Source organism: Marmota flaviventris, chromosome 1, assembly GCF_047511675.1.
Source record: "Marmota flaviventris isolate mMarFla1 chromosome 1, mMarFla1.hap1, whole genome shotgun sequence".
NCBI lineage: Eukaryota > Metazoa > Chordata > Mammalia > Rodentia > Sciuridae > Marmota > Marmota flaviventris.
In genome coordinates this window covers 134,372,944-134,387,706 of record NC_092498.1, presented here as the reverse complement: position 1 = coordinate 134,387,706, position 14,763 = coordinate 134,372,944, and the positions used below count along the sequence as shown (strand labels likewise).

The 14,763-nt window shown below is 53.5% G+C and overlaps 1 protein-coding gene across 1 annotated transcript in view; it reads left to right on the top strand.

The window, feature by feature from the left end:
- The window catches only part of LOC114080875 (transmembrane protein 132B), a 322,273-nt gene that overhangs the window by 225,119 nt on the left and 82,391 nt on the right, over positions 1–14,763 (top strand). Inside the window, exon 4 of the mRNA XM_071612063.1 lies at positions 3,244–3,430. Within this exon, the coding sequence (XP_071468164.1) occupies positions 3,244–3,430 (187 nt within the window). The remainder of the gene's footprint in view (positions 1–3,243; positions 3,431–14,763) is intronic.

Genomic DNA, 14,763 nt, shown 5'->3' with positions numbered 1-14,763 from the left:
TTGGGCCAGGCAATGTCCTAGGTCCTGGGGAGACATTAGTGGGCAAAACAGGAGAAAAATCATGTGTGTATGTGTGTGTGTGTGTGTGTGTGTGTGTGTGAGAGAGAGAGAGAGAGAGAGAGAGAGAGAGCCGATAGATATCATCAGCTAGTGGCAGTACGTTCAAGGGTAAGGGCTGTGGCAGAGCCGGCCAGGATGGGGTGGGGAGGCAGGGACAGGCCTGGGCAGTTGGCAAGTGGCAGAGGGGGTGGCGTTCTGAGGATGCTCTTTTTTTTTTTACTTAGCACCTTGTGTTCGTGCTGATGGCTTGGGACACATTTTTCCTGTTTTTTTTTTTTTGGCTTAAAATAGATTTACTCATTTATTCAACAAACGTTTGCTGAGGATCTGTTTGGCTTCCATCCATCTTTTAGGTCTCAGCTCAAATGTCAGCTCCTTCCCCGGGCATTCCCTGAGCACCCTTTCCTGTTGTAGTTCATATGCTATTTTAAAATGAAAAATCGTATTTATAAATGGTAATGTTTTAAAATTGAAAATTTCAACCTTAAAAAGTTTTAATTCTTCTATTTTACTTTTATGATAGCCTTTATCAAGGTGCAGACTTGCCTTAGTTTTTAATTTACCTGACTAGTACAGGGGCTCACCTCTTGGCCACCAGTGAGCTCTGGGTGCCTGGCACAGGGGAGCTCCACACGCCACCCTGAAAGGCGAAGGGTGGGGTGCTGAGGGGACTGTGGTGCCAAGCCTGGGCTTTGGTGGCTTCCACTCAGCCGTGGGAGAGGAGCCTCTGTAGGAGAGCCTCAGAGCACTTACCAGCCAGGCAGAAGGACCCACCCCAGGACTCCCCGGCTGTAGCTTCTTGTGTGCAGTGAGTTAAACAACATCTGAAATCCCACAGCTTTCCAAGCACCACGCCGGTCCCACCTGGCACAGTGACGGCACCATGACTGCGTCCTCAGGTGCTCGCTGTCCAGGGAGGGGCGGAGGCTCAGTCTCCAGTGGCCCACAGGTCCTGTCCCTGACATTTGTTCTGTGATTATTGTTCACTGTTTATCTCGCGTTTTCTTCATTTTTAATATTAATGCCCAGAAAGAGGCTCCTAAGAGAGAACAGCTGAGGCCAGAGGCAGCCTCTGTGGTCCCACTTCTAGAAAGACTCCCGGGGGTGGGAAGGACAGCACCACCTTGTCCTGGTGGCTCAGAACCATCTAGAAGTCTGTGGGGGAAAAACAGTCCATGTAAAGACACACTTGCTGGAGGAGTCAAGGCCCCCTAACCCTGTGCCCTCTGCCCTCCTAGGAAGAAATCTGCTGCCCTGGTGAGTGAAGCTGCCAGTGGCTGAATGTGGCCTGGGGACAAGCCACCAGCTCGGGAGCCACGCCTCCCCCTTGACAGGTGGGAGCTGCAGCCACTCTGGCCTAGGGAGGAGGCACCATCCTCGCTGTAGGAGGAATTCCCAGAGGCTGGGATCCCAGAGTGCAGGTCCCTTGGGGAGCAGGCTGCGGGCCAGGGCCAGGGGCACTGCATGCCCACCCAGCACACCCACACTCCCACACGCACGTTCACTCTCACTACCCCCCCACTCATGTACACACTCACATACTCTCTCGTCATTCACTGCACACATACACATTCACCAACCTACCCCCCACACCCACACTCACTCCCACAGACACACCTACACTCACACACACTCACACACCATACCCACACTATACACTCACACGCACTCTCAAACACACACTTTCACACTCACTCACACACACTCACACTGCACACACACCTCTCCACTCCAGGAGAACATGCCTGGTGACGGTCCCTGGCTGAAACTCAGATCTTCATCCCTTAGAGACTGTTGTGCTCATAACTTTGAGCACAAACTTTTGAACCCCAAGACCCTTCTCTGAGTTTGAAAGGCCCCTCAAGAGCAGGTCAGAAGCGGGCTGTTGGACAGTAGGAGCCCTTCTCCCTAGAGGAGGACTTACCAGTGAGTGCGCCAGCCCCCACAGAGCATGTGGCCTCCTTCCTCTGCATTGATGAAAGTACTCTAAAAAATTCTTAATGCTGTGTGAGCACCTTTACACTGATGTGACCAAAATTCCTGATACGAATAATCCAAGGAGGAAAAGTTTGCTTTGGCTCATGGTTTCAGAAGTCTCCATCTGGGGTTGGCTGACTCCATGGCTTTGAGTTGGAGGTGAGGCAGAAAATCATGGTGGAAGGGTGTGGCAGAGGAGAGCAGCCCAGCTAGAAGTCGGGTCAGGGGAAGGAGCCAAGGACAAGACTTCGTCCCCAAGGCACCCCCTGTAGTGACCTGCTTCCCCGACCCATGCCCTACTGCCTTCAGTTTCCACCATCTCCCAGCAGTGCATTCAGATTATGAGTCCATCCAGTGGATTCACTCATGGATGAGGTTAGAGCCCCATGATCCAGTCAGTCCCCCAAGCCCACCTCAGGACATGCTGCACTGGGGACCAAATCTGATCAAAACATGAGCTTTTGGGGAACATTCCAGGTACAACCACGAGACAGATGGAAACAACTGACTGAATCGCTGTTCCACACATCACTGGGCTCCGGCAGCTCCTGGGGCTGGTTCATCTCACAGGCTGGAAAGTCAGGGAGGAGCAGGAACCACCTGAGGTGTGGCAGGGCGACCCTCTCAGGCAGACCCCACCCCTGCCCCAGGAGGCCATTCTCTATATTCACCCAGGACCAGAGAGAAGACTTAGCAGCACCAAATAACAGACCAGACGGAGTTGCCTCCACATCCTCTCCCTGGATTCCACTTCCCCCTTGGCTTCTCTGAGGTCCTGGGAAGGCTGAGAGCCTAGGAGGCGTTGGGAGCAGCCTCCTAGTTCTGGTAAAGACCAGAGAGAAAGTGGAGACTTGATCAGATTTGGTGTAGGAGGAGATGGGACAGGTGGATGGGGGCAGTCCTGTGACCAGAGAGCCTGCAGGCCAGGATGAGGTGGGCAGGGAGGGGGCGGAGCCGTGAGCTGAGCTGCTGGGCTCCTGATTCCTGTGGCCCTTGGCCACCCAGGCCTGGCCCTCTGTCTCTCCTTTCTTAGCCTTTTCACTGTAGATGTCCAGGCAGTGGGCCATGCTCTGTCAACACTGTCATGTGTGGAAGGTGGCAATCATTCCCTTGGTTGACAAAGAGGAATGGGCCATTTATTGTGTCCTTGACATTGTGCTGAGTTATGTGCTTCAAGCTGAACTTTAATATGTGTTTGTTTTCCAGAGTGAATGGCTCCATCTACGAGATCCTGCAAGTGGACTTTGGCATTGACAACAGCAGTGGCTTGGCGGGGGCCCAGCAGATCACCTGGCAGGTGGAGTACCCAGCTGAGGACTCCATGAGCGAGCTGGTGGTCTCCGAGATCTTCGTCAGCCAGACGACCTTTGTGGGCATCGTCCCTCTTGCAATGGTGAGCAGCTGGGGCTTCAAGAGAGGTGTCGCTGAGAAGTTCCCTTTGAGTACTTTGATCACTGCAATGTCACAGAGCAGAGTGTCATCTTCTCTCCCATGCACTTGGTGCATGTTGTTTAAATAAGGAAAATATTCTTAAACTGCATTTCATTTACCTGCTTTCCATAATGGCCCCTGGAAGCTGTTTGGGGTCTACTGTGTAAACCCTTTTTCATTTGTGGAGACTGTGGGATGGTTTCCTGGGGAGCCCTTGTCCTTTATTGTCTCCATCTGTGTGCATGTCAGGACCCAGTGCTGCGCTGAGGGGAGAGGGTTTTATTGAAATGTATGGGGGGGGGAGTGGTGCTGGGGACAGAGCTCTGTGTGCCCAGGAACCAGCCCCTTGTCAATTGGCTTTGCCCTGAGAGTCCCCAGGTGGCCCTGGATTGGCAAACTTTAATGTGCAGATGGACCAAAAGAGCCTTGTTGGGAACTGCCCAGCTGAACTTGGACAGGGTCCCAGAGCCGTTAAACTGCCTGTGGTTTTGCTTCACGGGCCTGTAGGTGGCTGGGTTTACTGTGTTTGGCTGAAACTCTGCTCACACCTAAGGCCCAGGGGCCACACCTGAGGATGGAGTCATGGATGATCTTCCAGTTCTGAAGAGGAGGGTGCTGTGGGCCCGAGGGAGGGCCACGTGCTCCATGCTCTTCTGTCCTGGAAATGAGCATTCTGCACTGAGTTGACCTTCCTGCTGGGGACTCACACACAGGTGGTCTGGGGCAACCTGTGGCTGCTTTGATCATCAGTCACTCAGGTTTGAAACCAGAGTTGAGACAACTGTAGCTGAAAACCCTATTAATTAATTAATCCACAATTAAGGCCCCCGTCTTGAGATGCTGGTGGGTGCCCTTGGCCTGGAGCACCTGCTCCCTGCATCTCCCTGGGTTGGTCCTTTCCTGTACCTTGGCTGTTAGTGAGGCACCTTCCCCGACCACCTGGGCTTTCGCAGCCCTCCGCCCCCTCCCTGCCCTTCTGTTTCCGACCATATCTTCCCATTTTATGGTCCTCACAGACGTTGCCGCTGGCTGATGTTGGAGTTCATCTTGGGACCTTCCCCCTGGAAGGTGGGATCCTGGTCAGTTTCGTCCATCCCTGTCTCCATGACACCTGTAACAATGTGTGGCAGGTTGATGTTTGTTGGATGAATGAATGAACCCTGTGCTTGAATCCAAGAGACTTTGCTAAAAGCACTCCAGCCCTCTTTGGTCAGTGGTGACATTGTCTCTCAATGGGCCACATGACTCAGGGGCTGTGCTGATTGAGATGTCACTCACAGGGTCACTCTCAGGGTGGGGACACAGCAGAATTGGGGGGAGGAGCTGGCAACAAGTTCCTGGTTGTGAATGAAGGGCTGGGTGACAGTGTGTGGCCTGGGGTCAAGATGCAGGTTGGCTGGACAGTATTTTGCCAGGACTGCCACTCTTCCCAGGGAGCCATCTCTTTCTTGGTGACTGGAACAGAGGCCAGTGAACAGAGCTGGGTGCTGCTCCCTTGGGTGGCTGCCTGCAGCTTGTGCGAGGGGAACTCTCTGTCACCGACCGCTTGTCCTGTTTCCTCCCCGCTGGTGCAGGCTGAGTGTCTAGTGTCCCTTGAAGCCACGCTGCTGCAGTGTGCTCTGCATCTCTGTGGCCATGAGCGCCCCCACTTGGCTGACCTTCACTCAGGGGCACTTATGGTGTAGCCATCTGCACCTGGGAAGTACTGGGGAGGGAGGGCAGTGGTGTTGGGTGTGACCATGCCGCTCTCAGTCACTGTTTAGTGAGGCTTCCAAGCAAGTGCTCAGGACCCAAGTCGTTCAGTAGAGTTTCCTGAGGACTGAATGAGACGCCACAGGCAGTCTTTGGACTCTGGCCTGGCACATTGCATGCACTTCATAATATTTAGTTTTTATATTTTCATCCTATTATTGTCATCGCATTATCCAGCCACATGTTTGGGTCATTGTCAAACTTTGGGAGAAGCCTAAACAGAAGTTCTACCTCAGGCTAGGTAATGGGCTGTCCCGGAGGAAAGAAGGAGTCCCATTGCTGAGACAGACACAGCCATAGGACAGGTGGCTGGAGTGAGAGAGGGAGAGAGAGTCACATGGGGCATCGCCCGCTGTCAGGGAGAGTCCTGGGAGAAAGGGGAGGGGCCTGCTGTGCATTCTTGAAGGCAGATGGGTGTAACTGGGCAGAAAGGAAGGGAGCCCCTGCCAGAGGAGCAGAGAGTGCGGTGAGCGGAGCGTGAGGGCCCAGGAGCTCAGGGACGCAGGTGGCCCGGTGTGGCTGCTGAGTGGATGTGGGGAAGGTGGGGCAGGGAGCGGGGAGGAGGCTGCAGCCCAGGGGTCTACTTCCTAGGATGTCAGATCTCTGTCCAGGGACATTCCTTAATCATTAGTTTGGACCACTGATTGTGGATGCAGTGATGTATTTGGTCCATGGGTGCTCAGCAGAGTCCCGTATGCTTGGTTTGAATGTGTTCCTCCAGAATTCGAGTTGAAACGAGGCGATCCCACTGTGGTAGTGTTAACAGGTGATTTAGGGCAGTGATTAAGTTGTGAGGTCCGTGCCCCATGAAAGGGTTGTTCCTTCTGAAAAGGCCAGGGGGAACTTGGCACGAGCCCTTTTGCCTTTGCATCCCTTCCGCCTTGGGAGGACAGTGTTCCTTCCTTCAGAGGATCCAGCAGCACAGTGCCATCTTGGCAGCAAAGAGACCAGATCTTCTCCAGATACCAAACCTGGCAGCACCTGGATCCTGGGCCTCCCACCTCCAGAGCTAGGAGGAAACAAATTGCTTGTAAATGACCTGGTCTCAGGAATTCTGATGTAGTAGCACAAATGGACCAAGATACCTGTCGAGCACTAAGCCTTGAGTTAGGTCACGATCAGGCAGAATTAGTAATGACTAATCATCAACAGCAGCTGTCAACAAGGCGGCCATGTTTCTTGCCTTCTTGAAGTGCCATAGATACCTCACCAGATTCAGCTGTGTGAGGAGATGTAGCTGTGGCCCCCATGAGAGGCACTCTGGGTATGACAGACAGACATGGAGAAAGAGCCTGGCTTATTGATGTCACCACAGGAGGCTAAGCTGAGCCATCAAGAGCCTCCCCACTCCAATCATCTAGTCTTGTGAAGCAACAAATGTTCCACCTCAAACCCACTAATACTGGCCCTCCACCTTTCCATCCATCCATCCACCCATCCACCCATCCACCCACCCATCCATCCATTCACTCATCCATCTATCTATCCATCTATTCACCCATCCATCCATCCATTCATCCATCATTCATCCATCCACCCCATCCATCTACCTATCTATTCATCCACCATCCATCCATCCACTCATGCATCGTCTGTCCATCTACCCATCTCTCATCCACCCTTCTATCCATCCAATTGCTCACTATGCAACTATCATTAATTTAGCATAAACTATGTGCCAGATTTTCACTTTTTGGTAAATGGAAAGAGCAAATGGAATGGATAGAAATTTTGGAGTTGAAATCCCTGGGGCACGGAAGCCATTTGTGTCTGATAGTTCCATTTGTAGAAGAGCAGTGTAGGGTCAAAACCCCAAGGCCCTCTTTACAAGGTGATCTGAAGAGAGCATGCAGCCCTGGGGACTGCCCTTTCTTGGGTGTCATCTCTGCTGTCTCCGCAGTGGGGGAGGGCTAACTAGGGGCTCTGTTTCTTCCCTTCCCTTTCTTCCCCTCTGAAAGCACACGTTTTCTTTTCCCCTCCACAGTGTTCCTTTTCTTGGGTCTTCTGTCCAGTTACTGAGCTTTGAGCATGGAGATTTGTTCCTCTGGGTGGTGTGGAGTTTAGGACGACAGCCCACCATTCAACCTCAGTTCTTAAAACTAAAAAGCCCAGCTCTGCACATGCAGATAAAAAACACATTATCTTTCAAAAAGGTTGGAATCAAAAAATGAACACACTTGGTGAGTTTCTAGGCAACTGGGAACATGGGCTCAGCCGAGGCTGGAGCAAGAGATAATCAGATGCCTTTTTCCTCGCGCTGGCCTGGGACCCCACAGCACGGCCTGGGCACAAATGCTTCTTTATTCTACACAGTGCTTGTGTGCTGACTCTGCGCCAGGGGCTGTTCCAGGGGATGGTGACCGACAAGGCAGACAGGGACCCAGCTCCTCTGCTCCCTGTCTAGAGGGGCAGACTGACCGACACCGTAAATGTGTGTTCCGTCACTCCAGGGGGCACGGGAGGTGGAGAGACCTAGGGGAGTGGAGGGGGCAGGAAAGCATCTTTTAAACACCTGCATTTGCTCTGAACTAGCCAAGAAGGCAGAGCCAGCTATAGAAGGCTGTGGAGAAAGAGCATTCCATGCAGAGGGAATGGAAAATGTCTTCCCGCAGAACAAGAAGGCCAGGTAGAGGGCAGGGGAGAGGGGCAGGAGCAAGGGGGCGCACTGCAGGGGAAGGCGGGTGGGGTCTGTGGTGCTGGTCCCGACAGCCCACGTCCCACAGCCTTCTGTTGTCCCAGCACTGTCCTTAGCCTGAGTTTCCTGTTGCTGCTGTACCTAGTTCTTTCCTATCCCGTGCTCCTGCAGGTCTGTCTGGAGTGGCTCCTCTGGAGCTAAGGTCAAGGTGTCACAGGGCCGTGCTCTTTCTGAGGCTCTGGGGACAATCCATCCTTTGTGTCTCCAGTGCACAGAAGTCACCTGTACCCCTGGGCTCACATCCATCTCAGTCATAACATCAACCTTTGTCCTCTGTGTCACCTTCTCTGGGTCCAACCCTCTGTCTCCCTCCAAGGACCCCTGTCCCACTTGACGATGCAGGGTCACCTCCCCATCCCAGGAGCCTTGGCTCATTGGCATCTGCCAAGTCCCTTTTCCATGGAAGGCAGAACATTCCAGGTTCTGAGCCTGGCCCCAGGGGTCTTTGGGGAGCACCGCTGACCACAGGGGCTTAGGTGTGTCATCTCATCAAACCCTCACAGAAGCTGCAGGGATGCCGTTACCCCAGGTGTATAGGTGGGGAGGCTGAGGGACAGGGGGACTATCGACCTGCAGGCAGCTGCACCCAGGAAGCACAGGCCTGTCCACACCTGCTGCCTGCTCCAGCGTCTGCTGCCAGCCACACCCGAGGCCCTGACCTGTTAGTGTTACGGAGCCCTTTGTCTGAATTCTTACAAATGCATAAACACTTGAAAAAACAAATAAGAAAACAAATGTGTTGGAATATAGTAATTGGAATATTTACAAAAGCAAACTCATGATACAGGAACACAGTGCCGTTTTACATACCATTATAGGCAACACAATGGTGCCACAAACCAGGGTCTGGGGTCAGATACAATGCCTGTGGTGACATCACGGCGCCAATGGTGTCAGAGCCATTTTGAGGAATCTGTAGAGACTTGGGGGAGTCTGGGGAGCACACTGTGCTGCTAATGCCTCTGTCTGTGGCTTGTGGCTCACATTTGCTCTCAAAAAAAATGTTAAAATCAGGGAGCAGCGGTAAGACATGTGTGAACGCGCAAGTACGTACGTGCATTCGCTCATACACACACGGAGATCTTACAGGTATTTTTTCTGTGCCTGTGTGTACTTTGGTATTTACTATGTGTGTTTGAGCTTGTGTGTGTGTCTGTTCACATGCATGTGTGTGTGCATGCGTGCATGAGCACTTAAGGGTGTAAATGTGTGTATGTGTGGGTGTATTTTTCGTCCAATATCCTGGACCCCAAGTTCTAATAATAGACACCTTCTGTGGCCCCTGGGTGAGGGGCCTCCTGGGTCTTGTTTTGTGCTGTGGGAAGCCTCTGAGTGGCTCAGTGTGTACATGTGCGTGTGTCTGGGGTGGGCAACATGGTGTGGTGAGCTTTGGTAAACACCAGTGCAGTGGTGCTGGGTGCAGACCGTGGTGTGTGCCCCCCACCAGCAGGAACTGCCACCGTCTGCTGTCGGACACTAGTGAGCACAGCAGGCCAACAGCATGTTGCTCTGTCCCCCAGGACTCACAGCTGCTAGGGAACGGGACAGGAACAGGAAGTTCAGTGCAGTGTACTGAGGGGGACTGGGACTTGGTGTGGCCTGCAGTGCCCCCAGCCCCTCTGTCCTTTCCCTCCCCTCCCCTCCCTCCCTTCCTCTCCCATGATACACCGTGAGCCCCATCTGGCTGGTTGGGCAGTGGGTTTCATGTCATGCACCCAGTGATCCCGAAGACCACGCTGCAGCAGGAAGGAGATGCCATCAGCCAGTAGTGACTGTTTAGGGAGCCATGTTAGTATCCTAGGGCTGCAGGTCACAAGTCACCACAACCTGGGGACTTAAGTCACAGGAATTTATCCTCTCAGGGTTCTGGAGGCTGGGAGTGAATGAAGGTGTGAGGAGGAACGTGTTCCTTCTGAAGGCACCGGTAAGGTCTCTCCGGCCTCTTCCAGCTTCTGATGGCTCCAGCTGTTCCTTAGCTTGTGGTCACATGGTACCAATCCCTGCCTGTTGTCACGGGGCTGTGAGTCTGGGTCCCCCTCCCACCTGAACCAAATAGGACTTCATCTTAACCTGCAGAAGCCTTGTTTCCAGATTGGGCCACACTCTGATATTCTGGTGGGTGTGAGTTTGGGAGGGACACTGTCCAGCCCAGGACAGGAAGGGGTGGTGCACACGTGCCCTGGGCCTGCTACTCAGCTCCGGTTGGCACAGTCCCTGCTCCCTTGGCATCTGCAGTGGGAGCTGGAGTTCTGGACAATAGTGTCTCTCAGAGCCCAGTGAGCGGCTCAGCTGCACAGCGGTCACCCAGTGGTGCTGTCTGGACCCCATGTACCAGGGGGAAAAAGAGCCTTTTCTATCTGAGAAAGTTATTTTTGTGAAATCCTGACTTTCTGAGCCTTCCGTGTGCCTCTTCCCCCAAAACACAAGTTTGCCAGTGTGACTGCTGCTGGGGCCACACGCACCTGGCTGTCGGGGTCCGAAGAGTCCGCAGGCGGGTCTTCCAGGGCTTGGATACCAGAGTGCGGTGCCCTGCACCCCGGGTGCCCTGGTCATGTGCACATGGCTTCGCCTGATGGAGGCAATCCACCCACGGGTGAAAGGAGCCATTTCAAACTGTCAAGGACAGTGTGTGTCCAGTGAGCTCACTTTACCAGCGGCCAGAGACAGCTACTCTTGTTGCTGGAGCTGCGAGCTTGTGCTGCTGGTATTAGCACTTGCAGCAGAGTGGGTGCCACACAGGTGCCACACGGGTGCCACATGGGTGCCATGCAGTGCCCAGCCGAGCGTCTTTCCAGCACGCGCTGACTGTGAGGGTGCCTCCTGAGCCCATCTCTGTGGGGCCCCAGATGGGTTTGGACATTGAGCCTCTTCCCAGAATACATTAAAAATAACAGTGTAAAAGGCTCCTGGAGGGTAAACCGGGATCAGCCGAGTGGAAAGAAGGGATAGGCCATCAGGATGTTTGATTCAGACGAATGGCGTCTTTGCAGGAGACCTTTGCCGATTGATAATTTCTGAAGGTGAAAGAGAGGAATGGACCCTGAGGAGCGAGTTCAGGAGAGAAGCGGGTGGTGATAGTCAGAGGCACCACCGGGGAGGGTTGGGCGCGCTCCTGTGGCATGGATGCGAGGACGTGTTCCTCAAGGCTGCGTCAATAGCATTAATATTTATGACCCACCCACAAAACGGCCATCGTGCGGCACATCCATCAAGGGCTTCTGCCCTGGGAGCATCGGTTTTGTGGGCGATGAGCCCTGAATGACAAGATTGGGAGCGATTATGGAGGGACCCGATGTTCTGTTTTAAACCTCCTTTAAGGTTGTGAATAATCGGGAGAGCGCATCTGGAGACAATGCTTTTCTTAAAAACCCAAAGACCCATTTGACTGTTGGCAGGTGAACTAGGCTGTTTATCACAGCGAGGAGCCATGGCCGTGGAAGCTGACCATGGTCCCCATGGCTGCCTCAGCCTCCCGTAAGCCTTCTATTCCTGATTGGAAATGACAGAATCCTTGGCAATAAATGGCCTTGCCCGCCCCTGCACTGGCCCTGGAGGGAGACCCCTTCCCTGTAGCTGGGACCTGGGGAGATGTATGTGCTCACCCCAGGTCAAGCTGCTAGGTTCCTGTCTGGCCTCATCCTCTGCTGAAACTGTGCCTAGAGCAGGTCTGCCTTAGTTGTCCCACCTGCAAGAGGGTTACATGGACCCTGCAGCATTATGTGATCAGTGTTGAGAAGACAGAGCAGCACACACATAGATGCCACATGACGCACGTATGGGAGCTAATGGTATGTGGTGGCATTCAGAATGCTTCATAATCGTCACGGCCTCAGACCAGCGGGAATAGGGAATAGGTGCGACTGGTAATAATCATGATACCCCGCCCTTTCCCAGGCCCGCCAGCTGCTCACCAGCCCCGAAGCACAGCAACAAGTGCCCCTGTGCCCCACGCTTGCCTGGCTCGTGGCAGAGCCCAGAGAACCAATTTCTAAATGGCTTAGATTTCAATGGTTAAGATGGCAGGGTTTTTTTTGGGGGGGATCAGCTTTGATGTCTCTTCCCAGGGAGGGAATCATGAGTGACTGTCCCTGATTACGCCACTAGATGGCGCCGACAGACCACGTTATGGCCACGGGTGCGCCTTTCTCCCCTCCCCCAGAGGGCTCCAGAACACCCGTGGAACCCTCTCTCCAGCAGACTGCTTGCTGCCCAGGGGCTTTGCCTGGTCTCCCCTGAGAGTGAGCAGGGAGGCTCCCTCCTGCCACCCACCTGGGTCCAGCAGGGCACCTGGCACCTGAAGCTTGGAAAGACCGCCTCCCTTCCCCACACCATTGCAAGGCCCCTTGGCTAGATGGACGCCTGGAGGACTTTTCCCCTCAGAAGGCTTTATTTTGTTTATTTCTAATGACTCATGCTCATTATAAATTTTTTTTGAGAGAGAGAGAGAGAGAGAGAGAGAGAGAGAGAATTTTATTTATTTATTTATTTATTTTTTAGTTTTCGGCGGACACAACATCTTTGTATGTGGTGCTGAGGATCAAACCCCGGGCCACACGCATGCCAGGCGAGCGCGCTACCGCTTGAGCCACATCCCCAGCCCCTCATTATAAAAATTTTAAGCAACATATGGATAAATCAAAATCTCAGCACCCTCAATATGACTGCCGCTCCAAATAGCTCATCTGAGTCCACGCCATGCAGAGAGAGCTAGCTTGACAGAGAGAGATGGGAGTAGACGTCACACCTTGTAGCCATGAGCTCCTGCTCTTCATTCTGGGATTTAAAGAGATGTCAAGTCCCCCATTCACTCTACTTAAGAGGAGGCAGGGAGTCTAATGTGAGATTCCTGCACTTCAAAACCCATCAACCACCACAAGGTTCACTGGTTTTAAAACACCATTGGCGTGACTAGGGTGACCACTTTATGGTTAAAAACAAGTGAGTGATTGGAGCAGTAACTTTGTTACCATTACGAACATTGCTAGAGCCATGACGGCCGCGTCCATTCTGTATGTGGCACCATTTAGTTATAGTGTGACGTCTGCACTCTCCAATATGGGAGCCATTAGTGACCTGTGGCCATTACAATTAGAATTTTCTAAAGTTAAATAAATGTAAGTTAGCTCCTCAGTGGCAGTAGCCACGTTTCGAGTGCTCTGCAGCCCCTTGGGGCGAGTGGCTGCCACATTTCCTGGCAGACGTAGGACATTGCACCTGTGAAGACAGGGTGCTGGGTGGTGCGGATGTCGACTGCTCCTCCAGAGCAGAGGAACAAGCAGCACCTCGGGCTCCCCCCATCTTGCCTGGGTGGGTACTAGTTATGAGGAAAGTTAACAAGATGGATCCCAAGAGACACGCGTGATACCTAACCACGGCACGTGTCTGCGCGTTATCGAGGACATGGCTTCGTGGTCTTTCCTGCAGCTAGGGCCTCCTCTTCAGCACAGTGCATGGTTCAGAGTCTTGCTTCCAAACCAGTTCCCATTGATGCAGGAAGGACGTTCTCTTTGTCACTGGGGCCCCTTTGGGTCAAGAGCTTTCTACTTCTCCATACCCTTAGTCTCATTTTAATGAGATCTTGAGGGAGGAAGAGGAAGTTCACCATGTGGTCAGCCTGTGGTGTTGAACGGGAAGGCACCCCTGCCCCTGTGCTTGGAGAGTATGAAGTGCTGAGATTTCAGGGGTTGGTCAGGACCTCCTTCTGCACACATTGGTGAGGGGCCATATGCCCCTGGGCTGGGGGCTGAGATGTGAGAGGCTCAATTCTTGACATTAGGGACATCACCAAGCTCTCTGCCCAGGAACGGAACTCTACTTTTTTTGTGAAATCTCCTGAGCAATGGAGGAGGGATGCTACCCCAGGACTCAGGATAAAGCTCCGAAGGTCTCCCAGGACAAAGCCGGAGAAGCTGCTGGATTGTCTTCTGAGGAAAGGACTAGAACGTTTAGAGCAGGCCGAGAGAGGTTGCCGTGGACTTGGGGCAGACTTGCCCACCTTTCCCACCTTCCCCCAAACCTCTGTGACTTGGGAAGTTCTGTCCTTGGCTGGTGATGTTGTGAGCCTGCCTTCCTGCAGGGAGGGGCGCTGTGGGTGGAGGCATCAGGGTATGGGGGGCACAACACAGTCTGCCATCCTGGGTGGGCTGTGTCCCCTCCAGACTCCCTGTGAGTCCCCCTTGGTCCTTTCCCAGGTCCTATTGAGAAGCAGCCACAGAAAGCCAGGTTGGTGGCTCTGGGCACAAGGACCTCTGTTTCCACACGCAGCCTGGCAGGCTGGCCCTGACCTTGTCATGCCTCTGAGGATGGAGGGCGTGGGTATTGAGGGCCTCGTCCTCTGAGGTGCTGCTGACAGTGTAGGCACGAGTCACAGCCCAGCAGGAGCTGCTGTGGTTAAGAGGTGCCATCCCCCAGGGACCATGCTATCTGTCTGAATTTCTCCAGTGTGGAGTGTCACAGGGAAGCAGAGCAGGTTGGCAGCTCTAGCTGGCCCCACGGCTGGTGCTTCGGTCTTCCACGAGCTGCCTGAGATGGGGCCAGGGGCAGAGGCTCACTGAAGCACAGGGCGAGTCAAGACCCATGCATGCAATCCCTCCAGGGAACCCAGTTCACATGTGGGCGAGACCTGGGTCCAGAGGAAGCAGATGCTGGAGGAGGGCCCGATGGCTCTCTCCTGCCTGAGAGGGGTGTGTCCCTCAGCCATTCCCCTCTTGCTGCAGGAGGCAGAGCCCAGGGCTGCCCGAGCCTCTGGATGTTTTTGACAGGCCAGGAGGCTGGAGGGAGATGGGCTCTTTCCATGTCTTATTTCTCAGGTTCAAGAAGGAAATAAAGACCCACATGTGCACAGGGGG